Genomic DNA, 16,183 nt, shown 5'->3' with positions numbered 1-16,183 from the left:
AACAAAAAAACACTTGGAGATTTAAAAGAGTCGCGGAGAGTTTATTGCCAGTACTTCTCTTCCGTTCTACGCCCTTGATTTGAGAACTGGCAGTAAATGTAGAATTATAAGCATTCAATGTATACTTACCTACATGAATAAATGATTTTTGAATTTGTCACGTTCACTCAAAAAATGAATGTACCAAATTCTTAAGAGGACGGCAACTTAGGAGCCTTCTTGGTGGTCAGTGATCAGGTGAGCCTCTGCTAGGTTGCCGTATCCACCTTACATAAAAAAATCAAACAACCTGGGAGGCGCGATAGTTCAGATATTCAATAATTTTCACGCATGCATGACTATAACTTTGTTATGTATACGTATTATAAAACGTATGGAAGTATTTACGAAAATACACGCTGTCGCTGATAACCTGTCACTTCAATTATAACAGATACAGACAGAGTAATGTGCACGTATTTGCCTACCTTTTCCCCTGCCCCATTCGTTTACATATCCCTGCTTTCAGCAAGGATACTCGTCCCAAATTAAAGTGACTTCTGGGAACCCCATCAGATTTAAGGGCCTCAGGCTAATCCGTCCGTGCTGAGAAATTTAAGTAACTTGAAGAAGTCGGGCGCCATTAAACGTCTTCATTAAGCTGACTTACCTATTGATATACATAAAAAATAATGATCATACAAAGTGCTTTATTTCGATAACATTCCATTACTCTGAAATCTAAAGTTTCTCTCCATTAATATTGTCATAACATGGATTTTTCGAAGATGAATCATACAGGTGACAATCAGTGATAAGATTGGAATGTGGACTTTCTTTTAATTGACATAACATGGTGGTGACTGAATAATATACCAAATATTCCAATAGCAAATTCTATATAAAGTATAATTGACGCATTATCAAATTGTCCACGCCTTCAATGGCTACAACAATGACGACAAATATCTCAAATCTAATATCTGTATGATGTATTCCATCTTTGGCTATATTTTCAGTGTATTTGTTTGTAATTATATATAATTTACTAGCGGATCCGACAGACTTTGTCCTGTCTACACGTCTTTAATTTCAAAATTTCAATTTTTAATAAGCCATTTTGATGAAAATTATTATTCAAATGTTATGACAATATCTAACGATCCAGCACATGGTCACACACGATATAACACAATGATAACAAAACTTTTTTTAAATTTCGGGACAGACTAAAATTAAAATTCGAATATTATTTAAAATTTGACATTGCGATGGTAGCGCCGTCTGTCGGATCGAATGTAAAACATTCCAAAATCAACAACAACTAATAAATTGAAAATTAATTAAAAAAACATTGTCCAGCGGACAAAATTGTGAATCTAAACCATTCCCAGATCCCCTTGAACACACACAAAAAATTTCGTCTAAATCGGTCCAGTCGTTTAGGAGGAGTTCAGTCACATATACACGCACACAAGAAATATATATATTAAGACTAGCTGACCTGGCAAACGTCGTTTTGCCATGTATATCATTTATAATAAAAATAGAGGGTTGAAAATTTAGGGTTGTATGTATTTTTTAATGCTGTTGATACAGTTGATAAAAAAATTAAAATTTATCAAAAAAAATATTTAGGGGTGGGTTACCCTTAACATTTAGGGGTATAAAAAATAGATGTTGTCCGATTCTCAGGTATACCCAATATGCACACAACATTTCATGAGAGTCGGTCAAGCCGTTTCGCCGGAGTTAAACCACAAACACCGCGACACGAGAATTTTATATATGAATAAGATGTAAGCTGCAGGATTACGAAATAAATAAATAAACTTGATAAAAAAAATACAAAGTTTTAAGATAATATTTGAGAATAAATATTAAAAATTTCCAGCACAGTAAATTCCTGATACATACTATAACACACTTAGGATTTTTTCAGAGTGGCTCCATCATGCCGTATTACATCTGACATACGGAGAACTGACATGCTTATAAGTCTCGACACGATCTTAACCTATATTTATGGTATGTTAATAAAGGTTGTTGTTTTTCTTATAAAATAATTTTCGATGAGCTTATTTAACACACTTTTTTTTAATAATGCAACGCATGACAATTGTTTAATTATATAAAGTTATATTTTTAAATATTTAAACCTAGTTTTTTATTTATGTAACAAAAGTCCGTGTTTGTTATCATGTGTATATTGATATATATTATTGTTTAAACATAATGTATAAACCGAAATAATTCCGTTAAAAAAGTGTTTTTCTTTAAATGTGTAAAAGTTATGTTAATAAAAGACAATACTATATAACTACCTTTTTTGAATATATCTTTATAGAGTCATATAAAGGAACTGTTTAATCATGGATTTTAGTACTTTTAATAATCGTAACTGGTAGAATAGATAGAGAAAAGGGCGTAAGTAATGATTCATTGCAGCATAAACATTTTTTTAGTTTTTTAACTTTAACTTTGAGGTTTTAATCTTAGCCACGTGGTGGTCCTTTGATATGTGACAGGACACCTGCTTCCTTCTTAGAACAGTCCTATCAGTATTGTTTGGAATAAACTTTATCTTACTTTGAGTTAATATCTTATAAAAATATTGAAGAACTTGTTAGCTTCTACACTTTGAGGTATTGAAACTGTTGAAAAAAATTGACGTTTAAACATTATTAATTTATTTGATTTTCAGTATTGCCACATCTAATATCTACACAATTACACTATTTATAAAAGTCACAGACAAACATTTATAAATAAAATACAATAAACAAATGTATGGACATAGAAAAAAAAAATTCTATGTCCATACATATATATAATCCATATTATAGTGGTGTGTGGCTTTGAGTTTTGTTTTGATTAAAAAATCTTCTATAATCTATACAAAAAGATGGAGTGCGCATTATTGAATCTCTAAGAAGTCTTGGTTCGATTTCTATACATCAATTGTTTGACAAATGACAGAAAATCTAGCTTATTGATAGGTGCAAGCATTTTCTCTCAAGTATTGCCTATTATTTAAATAGACAGCACTACGTACCTTCCTTCTAGACTGGAACTTTTTGAAACTGTATCAATAAATTCATTAAGTTTGCGAAATTTGATTTTCTATGTCCCTCATTCTAAAATTTTACCTTCCCAGTGTTTGAAAGAAAATCATGTACCGTACTGATCTTTGAATTTAAACTGTTTTTATAAGTAAAAGGCTGTATCGCTTACGGAATCTCAAAGGTAAGCACTCGTGACGAATGTCGTTATCAAAGGTAAAAGGTAGAACAAACATTGTAATCCCTTCCAAAGGTAAACTTTGTTAGATAATTTTATGATATGCTTCATAACAAGTTAAATACTCGTTACATTAAAAGTTTTCATATACATAAATTGGGTTTTTAAAAACATATAAGTTTTTTGAACCAAACTCTCAGCTTAAAAGGCATGTCTTATATAAATAATAAAACATTTTTAACAAGTTTGGAAATGATTTTTATTTGGATAAACAATAACTATTCAACGAAGTAATACTTACGAAAATCATTAAACATTAAAAAGAATAATACTTGAGGTAAAAGAAACTCGGTTTTATCCAATCCCATTTCTCGTTATCAAACAATTGATTTACTCCATGGGTTAATCCGTAGCAGAAAAAATCCTTAGCGCTTATAATAGTTTGGATTTTAAAAGAACGTGCCAACTTTGGTACGCCGTAATTAAAACATTGAAAAGCTTTTAAACACTTCAATCCTTTTTAATTTTAATGTTATAAAGAGTTTTATGGAAGCGTTTTCCTAAGACTTTAATTTATTTCCATTTTTTCTAGAAAGTATTGTCGGTACTGATGTTAGAGCTCTTGCTCTATCACCTTCAAGCCTCAGTGGTTGAACTACGTGTAAAATAAATATTTCTAGATATAACTAAATTTGAATCCAGGGAAGTGCATTTATTTATAACTAGCGTAAAATTTTCACTAATGCAACTAACAACTTGGAATCAAATTATTTCAGTCCAAGTCGTCTACTGTCTTGAGAAGATACTAGCGGACCCGACACACGTATTAAATACGAAAAAAAAATCAAATTGTAAATCAAAACAAAACTCAAATCCACTTGAACACACACAAACAAACACACGAAAATTAAGGCAAGTTTGATTGATGACACGCACACATTATTATAAATAAAAAAATATAATAATGTGAATGTAGACGGTTAAATAGTTATTAATATAGTATTATTGTTTGTTAATAATTATGTTTCATTATTAATAAATAAATATTTTTGTTACATCTTCGTTTTGGTGCGCACTACTTCTTATTTTCTAAACCCAACGTATCTATTATATAAACGAATAAAAACAGATTGTTATTTGATAAAAGGTATTGTACCTTAAGTCGTTTATCCCTGAGCATTTCAAATTACGTGTCCCTTAAACCCCGCACATTATTACAGCATTACAATGCGTAACACGGACTTGTAACATTACCATTAGATACGACATATCTCTGAGTCGATAAAAAAATTTAAATTCACACCCATCCTTGTTACACTTGGGGTGTCCTTCCATTTCCATCTCTGTCCCACTCGCAATAATTCACGCGGACAAGTCGGGAAAATTACTTTTTAAGTGAACCCCAAGAGTTCTTAAAGAAAATGTTTTGGTTGCTCCATTAGGTAACGTTTATGGCCTAACTGATACTATATTTGTATTTAATGGATTTTTAGTTGATTTTTTAGTATTCTTGGTAAACGGTAACAATAAACAAGAAAGTTTTAATAACACTCCGTTAATATATTCAAATATATAGCCCCATTGGAATGAACACAAAACCCGCTCATTTGTCATCACATATAGTATGTTGGTATTTTATCGTACGTTAAAATTAGATCTTAAAACCCTACACATAACCATTTATTATTATTATTATTTACACTTCAGTCAAACATTCTTAAGCACTCTTAGGATTAGTTATTTATTAATAAACAATACAAGATCATAAAAGAAACATAAGTATGGAAAAAACTAGTCAAAGCATGTGACTGTGTGGGGAATCTGATTTATTAAGAAGCTTTTAGGGTTCTCCAAATATCATCCAAAATTATTATTCATAAAAACAGGCATATTCAAATTTGATGCCTTTGTGATTTTTTTATTTTATTTAATTCAGGATAGTAGTAGTATATAAAGTTCATATTAACACTTTTAAGTTTTAGCAGTATTAGTGTTTTTTTATGTATTTCTAGAAAATACACTCGGTTATACGGTAAAGGAAAACATAGATATAGATCTACAGGAATAGGCCTTAGATCAAAATATCAACGACGTACTAAAGAAAGCTCATTTTTGTCAAAACAAGCAATGAAAGAGACACAAAAGTATCTTTTATCTGGTCATACCTCAGAATATGAAATATCTCTCTCTTCTCATCTGAGCGTCGATTAGACAGTAAGTAGACATTCTGACTATCTGTTACCACCGGCTTCTGTCCAGCGGCTCTTTTGAGGCAGTTTTGAGGACGATGACTTCTGTGTCACAAACCACGATCTGTTTTTCCAAGTCGCCTTTGCACATCAAAATATAAATATTATTTAAAAAATAAACAAAATTATTTTTATAAGCATTAATCAAATCAAATCAAAAATCATTTATAGGCATATAGGTAATATAATGTACACTTATAAACGTCAAAAAAAAGAAATATATATTAAATGCTTCTAATTTTACATTTTCCGCCAGTTCTTAAATCAAGGGCGTAGAACGGAAGAGAAGAACTGGCAATAAACTCTCCGCCACTCTTTTTAATCGACTTTTTTTCTTTTAATCAACGTTTGTAAGGAGCTGCAACCATTACACCATGTTCCATATGACATCTGAAAATATTGCAGAAATTACCTACTTTCACAATTCCATATGTTTAGGCATAGATAATACAAAACTACGGAACAAGCACCGGCTGTGGCTGACGCATTTTTGTGATTAATTTTAAATTAGGGTTATCTCACGTAAGACAGACTTAATTGGAGGCCCAGAGATTGACTAATGTGTTTTTAACAAAGGTCCTTTTTTATTAGACCCTTTGATAAAATCCCTCGAATGAGAGGAATGTGCGCGGGATGTTTTAATTATTGGGACGTTTTACGGGTAAAGTCGTGATTTTTACAATGTATAAAGAGAGGATTACAAGGTTTAGCCAAAAATTTGCATTATTTAAATTTGACGTGACAATTAGTACTGGTACTCAACGGAGTAGGATTTACATGAAAGTTTGATTCAGAACTGTTCTTACAATCAATGTTAGGTATGAAGCAAAAGTAAATTTAAATAACATTGAAATACGCAGTGCCTTATATATAAGTAGGGTTTTAACTGCGTTCAATTATCAAATTTATACAAAAAAATCGTTAATGTGATTTCATAAAATTATTCTGAAAAGAAATTCGATGCCTGTTTGAAAATTTACCAGATCGTGATAGACCTTTGCATCTGTGAGAATAAATCTTGGGTCTGATTAGTATTTTTATTTTACTTTACCTTAGACGAAGAAGGCTGTTTTTAGCATATCATAAATATAATTTTTAAATCAAATACACTGTTTAGTAAAAATAAACTTTAATAATTCAATATTTACACCTTAAGTACTATTGTTTAATGATTTCGTACATACAAAACTAGAATGAGGACTTGTAGTTAAAGACCTATCAATTTATAGCTATTTTAATGCTTTTGGTGAATCGGTGTTTGACATAGATTGTTTTAGACAAATTTATTACATGTCATTGGGTTTTAAACTTTCCGAAATTAACGTTTCAATAAATTAACAGGACTATGCCTAATTATCGCTAATTTGGCTAACTGATTCTTTGTGGACAGCATTCTGGAAATGGTGCACTTAAATTTCCAACTCGGAAGAAGCCTGGCGTGTTACTAGGTTCACATCTGAAATGTAAAGTATATTATTTTTCTTCTTTATTACAAAAGCCACTTAAGCCACTCAATCTAAAGATCTCATTGCTTTTATCTATCTAAGGCATATGAAATGAAGGGAGACAGTTGTAGTCGCAATTATGTTTTTGTGCTGTTTCTGTATTAAATGTCACCATTAAATTAGTAACGTTTTCATAGAACACGTTTAAACAAATTTGTATTGAAAAGAATAAGAATATTCGAAGTCTATCGTACTCAGAGACATTAATTATATAATAAATTCAAATTTAGCTACGAAATTTACTGCCCAAGCTAACAATTATTTATGTACTACCTTTTTTTGACGTATTAAAGTTAGGAGGACATATTAAATTTAGACGCTTAGGCGTTATTAAAGTCTTTAATGGCTTAAATAATGATTAACGTAACTTACCGAACGATTCTAAGGAGAAATAATTGAAACTAAACGTTGACAAAAGTCCTAGAGACGTTTTCGTTTCAAGAAGATATTTTAAGACTCTTACAACTATCTCAACTAAGTAATTGGTACCAAAAGTTTATAAAGTTCCATTCTTAACGCGGCAAGTACCAACTCATCACAACCCGTAACGAGACGCAAAGTTAAAAACTACCTCATACCTATTAATTAAAACTTTTTCATGCAAACAAATAACTATCTAAATTTCAAACTGACTTTTTTGCTTCATGTTTTCGGGTAACTTTTGCGACGAACATTTACCATGGCGTCAATGTTCGTTTTTTATCACAAAAAACATACCCTTTACAAACCTTAGTGTATATCAGGAAATTAAAAAAAGATTTAATTTCTAAGATTGTTCGTTGTATTTACAATATTTACAAAGGCCGGCAACGCACTCGCGAGCCCTCTAGCATCGAGAATGTCCATGGGCGGCGGTATCACTTAACATCAGGTGTTCCTCGTTGGCCCCTGTTCTATAAAAAAAATATAAAAAAAATGTACAATAAATATTCAGAATAATTCTCAGAAACACTAAACCTTATTGTTACGCTACTAAATCATTAGTGACTGACTATTAGTTGAATTATCTTGAAGTGGAACCAGCTTCCCACTGAAGTATTTCCGAACCAACTGACTTAGGGTCAAGAAAAGAACAAAAACTTAACATCGGGCGAGCCTCCTGCCCGTTTGCCCCCTGTTCTATAAAAAAGTCTAGAAGACATATTTAATTTTTATGGATGAGAGCTTTCTCTTAACAATACATAAATTGTATAGTTTGAGGAACTAAGCAAATAAAATATCATTTAATGGCAGATATCACATAGGTTTTCTGTAACTGTCACTTCGGGTTACGGGTAAGCATGCTTTTAAAACCGAAAATTAAATTTAAAAAAAAACGATCTTCCTAAGAAATGCGTCTTTTATCAAAGGGACAATGATAAGGGTGGAAACATCTGTCAAGACAAAAGGTCGGATTCCATTGGTTTTTGTTGCATTAATTTGTCACCTTTTTAGAGCACCGCATTCATTTCGACCTTTTTGGAATTTGACATAAATATTTCCGTATCTAAATGTCTACGCAGCTTAGTGGATAAAAATTGGTATTTTGCAGAGGTCCTTGAGTGAATCCAAAATTAAACATGTTATATTTAAGTAAAAATATAGAGGCAGAGATAGCCTTAGGTTTCTGTATCTCGTTATGGTCTTAATAGACAAGTTGGTGATTTGGTTTCTGTACCTGACACACGCCGTCAACCTTTTTCAAGGTCATTTAAGGTCATAGACATTTTAGTCAGACATTTTAGTTTAGACATTACTTTTACGATATTTTTCTTCAGAAATGGACAGAAAGTCCTTTCTAAATAGTTTTCTAAATATGTTCGTTTAAATCTCCTATAAGACATAGATATACAGATAAGATATAGACATTTTTCATATAAGTTTTCGAATGCCCGTTTTATGCAAATACCCGTAAAACAAACAAATAGATAAGGTTATTCATTTACATTAGGTATAAGTACCTACTTATAACATTATGCCTTGTGTATACCTCAAAACGTCTCAAGTGGTGAGATCTACTGAAATTTAGTAATAGTTAGTAAACAGAACTTACTTTGTAGTATCAATATACGCTTCAAAAGCATCAGGTGTACCTTTGATTTCAATTACACTTCGTTTTTTTCTCGTCAGTTCATCCAGCTTAATAACTTTTCCGACCCTCTCCAATTTCACCTTCTTTCGTAATGGCTTCAATAACTTTGATTTATCTAAATTTGCTCTAACTTCATCTAAAATCTTTTCACTGAGTGGTTTGGTTTTCCATTCAGATGTGTCACTTTCTACTTCAGAGCTTCCGTCATTTTTTATAGCTTCCAGGCTTTTCTCTTCGGGTATGGCAGCTTTCGTATCTTCCGGTGCAAGTTGAGGTTGGTATGCGTGAGATGGTGCTTTTCTATAGGAATCTAATTGCGCCCAAGGGTAGTTATTGTAGTAGTAACTGGCAGGGTAGGAACTATAATTGTAATGGTGTATATAGGAAAATGGATATGGTAGTAACATAGGATCAGCCAGATGTTGTTTGTTAACATACGGCTTTATTATTGATCTATTGTACCAAGGAGGTAGATAGCCCTGGGGTTTAGTGAATGATTTAGAGCAAGGTCGAGGTGGAGTCGTGCATGGTCTTGCTGTAGGTGGTGTATGTGGCGTGGGCGGTAAGTATGGTCTATGAATGTATGATGCTGAGCGCTGGAAATTTGACATTGGGTAATAGTATGGGGTTCTACCAAATCCATTCCTTGAAATTGGTCCGTTAAAATACGGATACGGGTAATATGTTTGTAACGGTACACTTGAACTTTCTTTCTCCATATCTGTCAGATTCTTTTCCATGTGTGTCTGATGTAAAGGCTTATAAAAATACGATTTGTGATGCTTCTTCTTTTTCTCGTGTTTTTCATCTTGAAGCGCATTTATTGTTTCCTTAATTAAACTTTCTGTTGTAGCACCATCTATTTCTTTGTGAAATTCTTGTGCCAAGTTATATATTTCTATTATTGCTTCCAGATCGCTTTTTTTAACAGTATGCAAAATCTCGGTTATCGCCTTTATTTCAGTGTCCGTTAAATATCTATCTTTCTGATTATTTAAGTTTTGTTGCCCGGAAGAATAACTATTTTCTATATACACAGGGCTTTTATCTGGTTGAGATTGTTTTGTTATAGCAAAAGAATTATCACTTGGGCTGGTTTTCATATCGTCTATATCTCTAAGAAAGTATTTGTCTGTGATATTAATTTTAGTAATAGGCACATATTCTGTTTCTGTGTGGTTCCTTTTCCTTAGCTTACACGTGTAGTTTCCACAGAATGTTTCTGATGGCCATGTGGCGTTAACGGGATAGAGCTTGAATGTATCTGGGTCCTGGCAGTATAAACCTGGAATTGAAATAAATCTAATCAACAAATTGTAAAAATCCTTTTATAAATATGTCACTAAAAATTACTCACACAACGTTTTAAATATTAGAAATACATTTTTATCGTTTGATATATCTAAAAGTGTTGTGTTATGACAAAGAGCAGCTATATATAGTTTCTTGAATTATAAAATCCACAATAAAGCTATAAAATTATTCATTCAGCAGAACTTTAATTATGTTTAAAATCTTTGAAATGTTTTGTAAAATTCTTGTCCAAGAAAAATATCTAAACCAACTTTGCAAACTACTATGCTAAACCCTGATTTACATTAGAAATAGTAAATTAGAGCTCTATTTTTCTCGACTCTTGTTAGGCATCTAGTTCTTTACAAGTAGATAATACATCTAATGGGCTTGCCATACCCTTTATTAGGGTAAAGAGATTTCGGTATTCTAGCAACGTTTCAGCAAACAATTTAATTGTGGTCAAGTACAATACTAAACAGAGGATTTAACCTAACGCATTCAGAGCTGAGTACCTAAACTACTAGGCTACGTATAGCTAAGCCTAATATAGTTAAATGTTATTGTTATAACGTTGTTATCGTTAGTATTGTTTAGTTATATCATTAAAAACAATACAACAATTGATATAATCATTTTGTTCTCGATGCTATCTCAAATTTTAAAACAGTGTGAGATCATCAGTCTGAATATATTACGAACTATAAAGGGGGTTAACTTTAAAAAGCTTAAGGTAAACCATACAATATATGTAATAACATATAAGTATCTAATAAAGAATTAATTAGTATTTATACTTTTTTCATTTGTTAATTCATGACATAAAACATTAAACATATTTTTTTTAAATAAATCAGTGGCGCTACAACCTCTTTAGGTCTTGGCCTCAGATTTCTGAATCTGTTTCATGATCATTTTTAAATCTATGAAGCAAGTAGGTGATCAGCCTTCAGTACATGTACACACACGCCGTCGACTTTTTAGGTCTAAAACATGTCGGTTTCCTCACGATGTTTTCCTTCACCGTTCGAGCAAATGTTAAATGCGCACATAGAAAGAAACTCCATTGGAGCACAGCCGGGGATCGAACTTACGACCTTAGGTATGAGAGTCGTACGCTGAAGCCACAAGGCCAACACTGCTCCACAACAAACAGATTTTTACTTGGTTCTTTTCTATCTAGCAATAATTTTACAAACATATCAAAAAAGGTAACCTAATGCCACTGTTGACATAAAAATACCAGTTAAATAGCGTCAAATACATTCAGCTTTGTACAATAATTTCAATTGAAAGTATAGTATTTCAGGTTTCAATGGAAGAGGCAGAATGTTGACAATAGCGTTCCGAATTGCTGAGTGGCAAATAATTTCACTCACAGACTATTATATACGTTAGATTATACCACTACAAAAGTTGTTTGTATAGATAAGCTAGGCTTTATTATTAAACCTACTATGAAACCGTGAAACCGCAAATTAGGAATTGGAAATTAGGAAAACAATTATATTACATTATGTATAAGCCTAAAGTATTTATGTATCTAATTCTACTATAAATAATAAATATGTGAAGTCCTCCAAACTCCCTTAAAAGCATGGAAAAACACATTTCTATATTTCTTTGCAATAAATCTTGAAATATTTTTTCCTTAGAAATGTTTAGTTACTCAGATGGTCAGTATGTATAAAATAGTTTTTTTACCTTTTATAGATTTAGCAGCATCCGTAGCACAAATAATAAATATAAACCACAAATAAATCATGATGTACGGATGCGCGCGCGCTGTTATTGTTACTAGCGGATACTGCATTTTGTCATTCATATTGTTATGATTTCAATTGCGTTTGCTATTTCAGCGGTTCTCAAAGTGGACGCTTCACTAGCTCTAACCTCTGTTTTCTATTTTAAACTGTACTACTTTTAAACTGTGTTCTACTATGTACTGCGTATTTCTTGTTTAAACCTTTATTAAATAGGACAGATATAATATTAAAAAAGTAAGTTATTTCTTTGTTAACAATTCCTACATTACAAATCTGAAAGGCTATTAATGAGAAAAAAACACATATCACAGTTTCACAAACTGATTTATATAGTAAAATTATTTTATTACACTGTATTGTATTCTCCTATTGATGAGGCTTAAATACAGTCTTATAATATATTGTTTTTATTTTATTTACCCCAGATTGCAGTTTTAAGTCGTCAATATAAAAATGATATCATCATTGATATTTGAGCAGCGCTGTCGTATATTTCGCAAACGTGACAATCGAATAATAATATTACGACACTCGTTCAAATTACTGACATAAATCCTATCAATTATATGATCTAGATTGTAATTAGATAAATGATAACGTCATTGTATTTTTAACACGCATTCGTAAAAGAGCCATCTCAGTAAATCCAAGTGTGCACGCATTGGCTTCGTTCATGAACGTACACATTAACAATTCGACACGAATTTGAGAATCCTTAAAAATCAAGTTTGGTGTACAATTATGGCAATACCCTCAATATTTTTAAGTTTAAGTACCCTCAACAAAAAAAAATTATGTATAAACGCGTTAAGAGCCTCTTTCCCAGCATATTTATCCGCGTTAAATCGTCGGTATAGCGCCTGTCGCGATAGTTGGAATAATCAAAACAAATAGGTTTTAATTAGTTTCCTGAGGTTAGCAATTAAACAGGGATAGCGAATATCGTTTCGAAGTAATATTGTTTATTAGTAATTTAATTTATTTCAAATTTGCTTCACAGAAAAAACTTATATCTAATTGCGCTAGTTATATAAACAAAAGTAGTCAGGTTTATCTGACGCTGAACTACGTGTGAACCTGTATTTCAGCATACAGCGCCTAACCCCTTAAATATATTAGACAAAAACTCATCAAGGACATGACTCATTGGCGAAACTTATAACTAAAAAACTATATATATATATATATATATATATATATATATATATATATAAAACTTATGTTGTAATTTCCAATCAATTTAGACATAGAAGAATACAACATAAGCTTTAAATAATCAAGCCTGCACTGAGAAGTAGATAAAACCTATTCGACTGATATAAACTGTGGCACATCGTTTACAGAATGTTTACAAAAACTCAAAAAACATTGGGGAAACATTCTCATTCATTCGTACGTTGAGTGACCTCGCAAAATATTAGTCCGACCGCTGTTTTGAATTTTACATTTTGTTGATTTTAGCTCTGTACTGCGCATGATGCTTTAAGATTGAAGTTATATTCAACGTTGGAGTGCAACCGTATGTTTAGATTAGGATTTTAAATTTGTTTGACTTTTGGAGTTAATTAGTTGATAAATAATTTAATTTGCTGATATTTCTTCTACTATTAACGGTCCTAAAAGTTCATAGTTAAAGGCTTTTTCTACTACCCTACTTCCGCATTATATACCATGTAATTATAGACTGCCATAATCAAACCAATGTATGCTACTAAAAGACGCCAAATTGCAAGTATTTTAATAATAATAATATATTCATTGCAAGAATATGGTACAAAATGTTAAGGTGGTACAATCGTAAGTCGTTCGCATATTCTGCCGCACACAGTGGCACGCAAATTAATCTTAATTTACATTTTACATTATTAGTTAGAGGCAATTCTTATATTATCTATAACGTATATATCATACTTAATTAAATTTGTATTAATTACAATGTCTCACACAAATAATCATTTATTGAATAGTAAATATTTTCCAAAGGTAATGCACTAAGTCGCTTTTTAAAGACTCTAGTCGGAAGGTCTTTTAATTATTTCGGTAATCTATTGTAAACTTTAATTGTCATACAAAAGGTGTCTTTCCGAAACAGTTCTGAATTTATTTTTGGCACAGACAATTTCTGCCCATGTCTACTTCTTACTTCGACTTCTACATCCGATTTAAAAATATGTATATTTCTGTGTACGAATAGGGATATTATATAAATACATGGAAGGTTTAGGTGGCAGGTTAGGTGTATAAAATAGCAAACTTACGAAAATCAAAAATAACCTCCCCATAGTGTAAAAATATTTACACTTAATAACGCCGGATTGGATTACGGTTCTTTCAAATATAAGATTCGTTCTTGTAGACAAGTGTAATTTCAATCTTAAAATGGTCATAGGTGATTTAAAATCTCTCATTACATCCTTTGCGGCAATTCCAAAGACGATTTAATATCAGAAACAATTCCATACAGGACCTCGAAGAAATTATACCGCACAGCGGGGGATGTATAGTCAAATGTTATTCATTTAAATAACATATTTAACACTCATAAAATAAAGAACACAATCGTACGATATATTTTAGTTTCAAGGCTCAAAAGATGCTTTGTTTATCCGATTATAAGCCTTAATAGCGTTATAATAAGTAAAAAAACTGTGTAATGACAGATGAAATTACATGGCTGTTAAGTTACTCAGCGGGAGTTAACGTATTGGTGTTGAAAAAAATTAATTTGAGTTGGACGTGTGAAGTGATGGCAAAATTATCATGCAAATGGGCATATTTTATCATATTATTATGTATTTAGTTGTTTTGCAGTAGAAGGAACTTTAACTTTATAAATTAATATTACAACCTACCATTTTGATGATTTCGATTACCAATCCCTTTACGAGCGGCTTGATGACCTAGCGATGCGTAAAGATTTGATCTCTCTTTACCACTGAGCGTGTTCAGAGGAATGGTTCGGATTATGAAGGTGCAGGTGACCTGAGTTTCATCATCAGACTTCAAGGCACAATACAAATACCACTAGTATCACCTAAACGTACGTCGTTCCACAACTGAGCGTCTTTTCCCACGCAGCATCACTACGCTGCTGCCTACTTAGATATTTCTGAATTAATTCGACTTAGGGTCCGAAGAAAAGAGCGTATCAATTCTTAAAAGACCGGCAGCGCGCTCTCGAGCGACGGTGACATTACCTAACATAAGATGAACCTGCTACCCGCTTGCCCCTTGGTCTATGAAACCAAAAACTGTCGGTAAGTATGTTTCCGGTCGGCACAATTATCTCAAATGCACAAAACTTGGTGATTATAAGAGTCGTACATTTATTTAAAAGATACATAGTATCTGCTGTTTTGCATGATATTCAAATACAATATTTTTAGTTACGGCAAATATTTAATATTCATCCCATTATTCACAGTTCCAGATATTGTTAAAACATTAACAGGTAAATACAAGAACTCAGTAAACCTTGTTAAACCTCAAATCATAGTTCCGTGCAGTGGAACACGCGATCCAACCATTCCCTCTGATTCTAAGCGATTCTAAACGAATTGTTCTTTATATTTTATTTTTTCGTGATTATTGCTCCTTTGTTGGGTTTGAGGTTGTTGAAAGGTTATGTAGAGGGTCCTTGTACACTGAAATAATACATTATAATTTAATGATGCGTTATTTAGAAAATTATAAGTATTATCATGTTTAGTAAGATCTTCTTCGCTGGTCGTGTCCACATGTTTTAGGGACGACACCGCTTTTTATATTTTCGTATGTAAGTTGATGTTGACATGTGTTTGTCCTAATTTTGTGGTCCAAAAAAAAAAAGATGTAATTTTAAAATACAATAATTGTAATAAAATAAATTGCAAAAAAAAAATTTTTTTTAACTATTTTCTCTTTTCAACCCAGGATGAATTGAAATTTGAGAGATAAAGACAAAAGACTACGAGTAGTTAAAAGATCGTAATTTAACTAAAAAGACGGATTGGCTACAGATCATATATATCCAATAGCGGATCATCAAGGAAAAATGTAACTGCTTTGTACGGAATAAATATGTGCGTAGTATTTAGATTG

At 31.8% G+C, this 16,183-nt stretch overlaps 2 protein-coding genes across 7 annotated transcripts in view; one reads left to right on the top strand and one right to left on the bottom strand.

Moving 5' to 3' along the window:
* LOC110993781 (protein madd-4) overlaps positions 1 to 16,183 on the top strand; it is a 185,001-nt gene that overhangs the window by 84,776 nt on the left and 84,042 nt on the right. The window lies entirely within an intron of this gene.
* Positions 6,581 to 12,132, bottom strand: LOC110993800. The gene is made up of 3 exons (XM_022260184.2): positions 12,042 to 12,132; positions 9,006 to 10,329; positions 6,581 to 6,924 (listed from the first exon to the last, which is right to left on the bottom strand). The coding sequence occupies exons 1-3, from the start codon at positions 12,100 to 12,102 to the stop codon at positions 6,837 to 6,839; spliced, it is 1,473 nt and encodes a 490-aa protein (XP_022115876.2). The 5' UTR covers positions 12,103 to 12,132; the 3' UTR covers positions 6,581 to 6,836.

The sequence above is a fragment of the Pieris rapae genome, chromosome 7, assembly GCF_905147795.1.
Source record: "Pieris rapae chromosome 7, ilPieRapa1.1, whole genome shotgun sequence".
Classification (NCBI taxonomy): Eukaryota; Metazoa; Arthropoda; class Insecta; order Lepidoptera; family Pieridae; genus Pieris; species Pieris rapae.
Note: the sequence above shows the minus strand (reverse complement) of the source record. Positions and strands in the feature narration are given on the sequence as shown.

Bases quoted from the DNA above. Each gene is read 5' to 3' on its own strand.
- LOC110993800 (XM_022260184.2), bottom strand. From the start codon at position 12,102: ATGATTTATTTGTGGTTTATATTTATTATTTGTGCTACGGATGCTGCT. The intron at 10,330-12,041 runs GTAAAAAAACTA...TTTCAATTCCAG, and splicing joins TGCTGCTAAATCTATAAAAG to GTTTATACTGCCAGGACCCA. The intron at 6,925-9,005 runs GTAAGTTCTGTT...TTTACATTTCAG, and splicing joins GCGTATATTGATACTACAAA to ATGTGAACCTAGTAACACGC.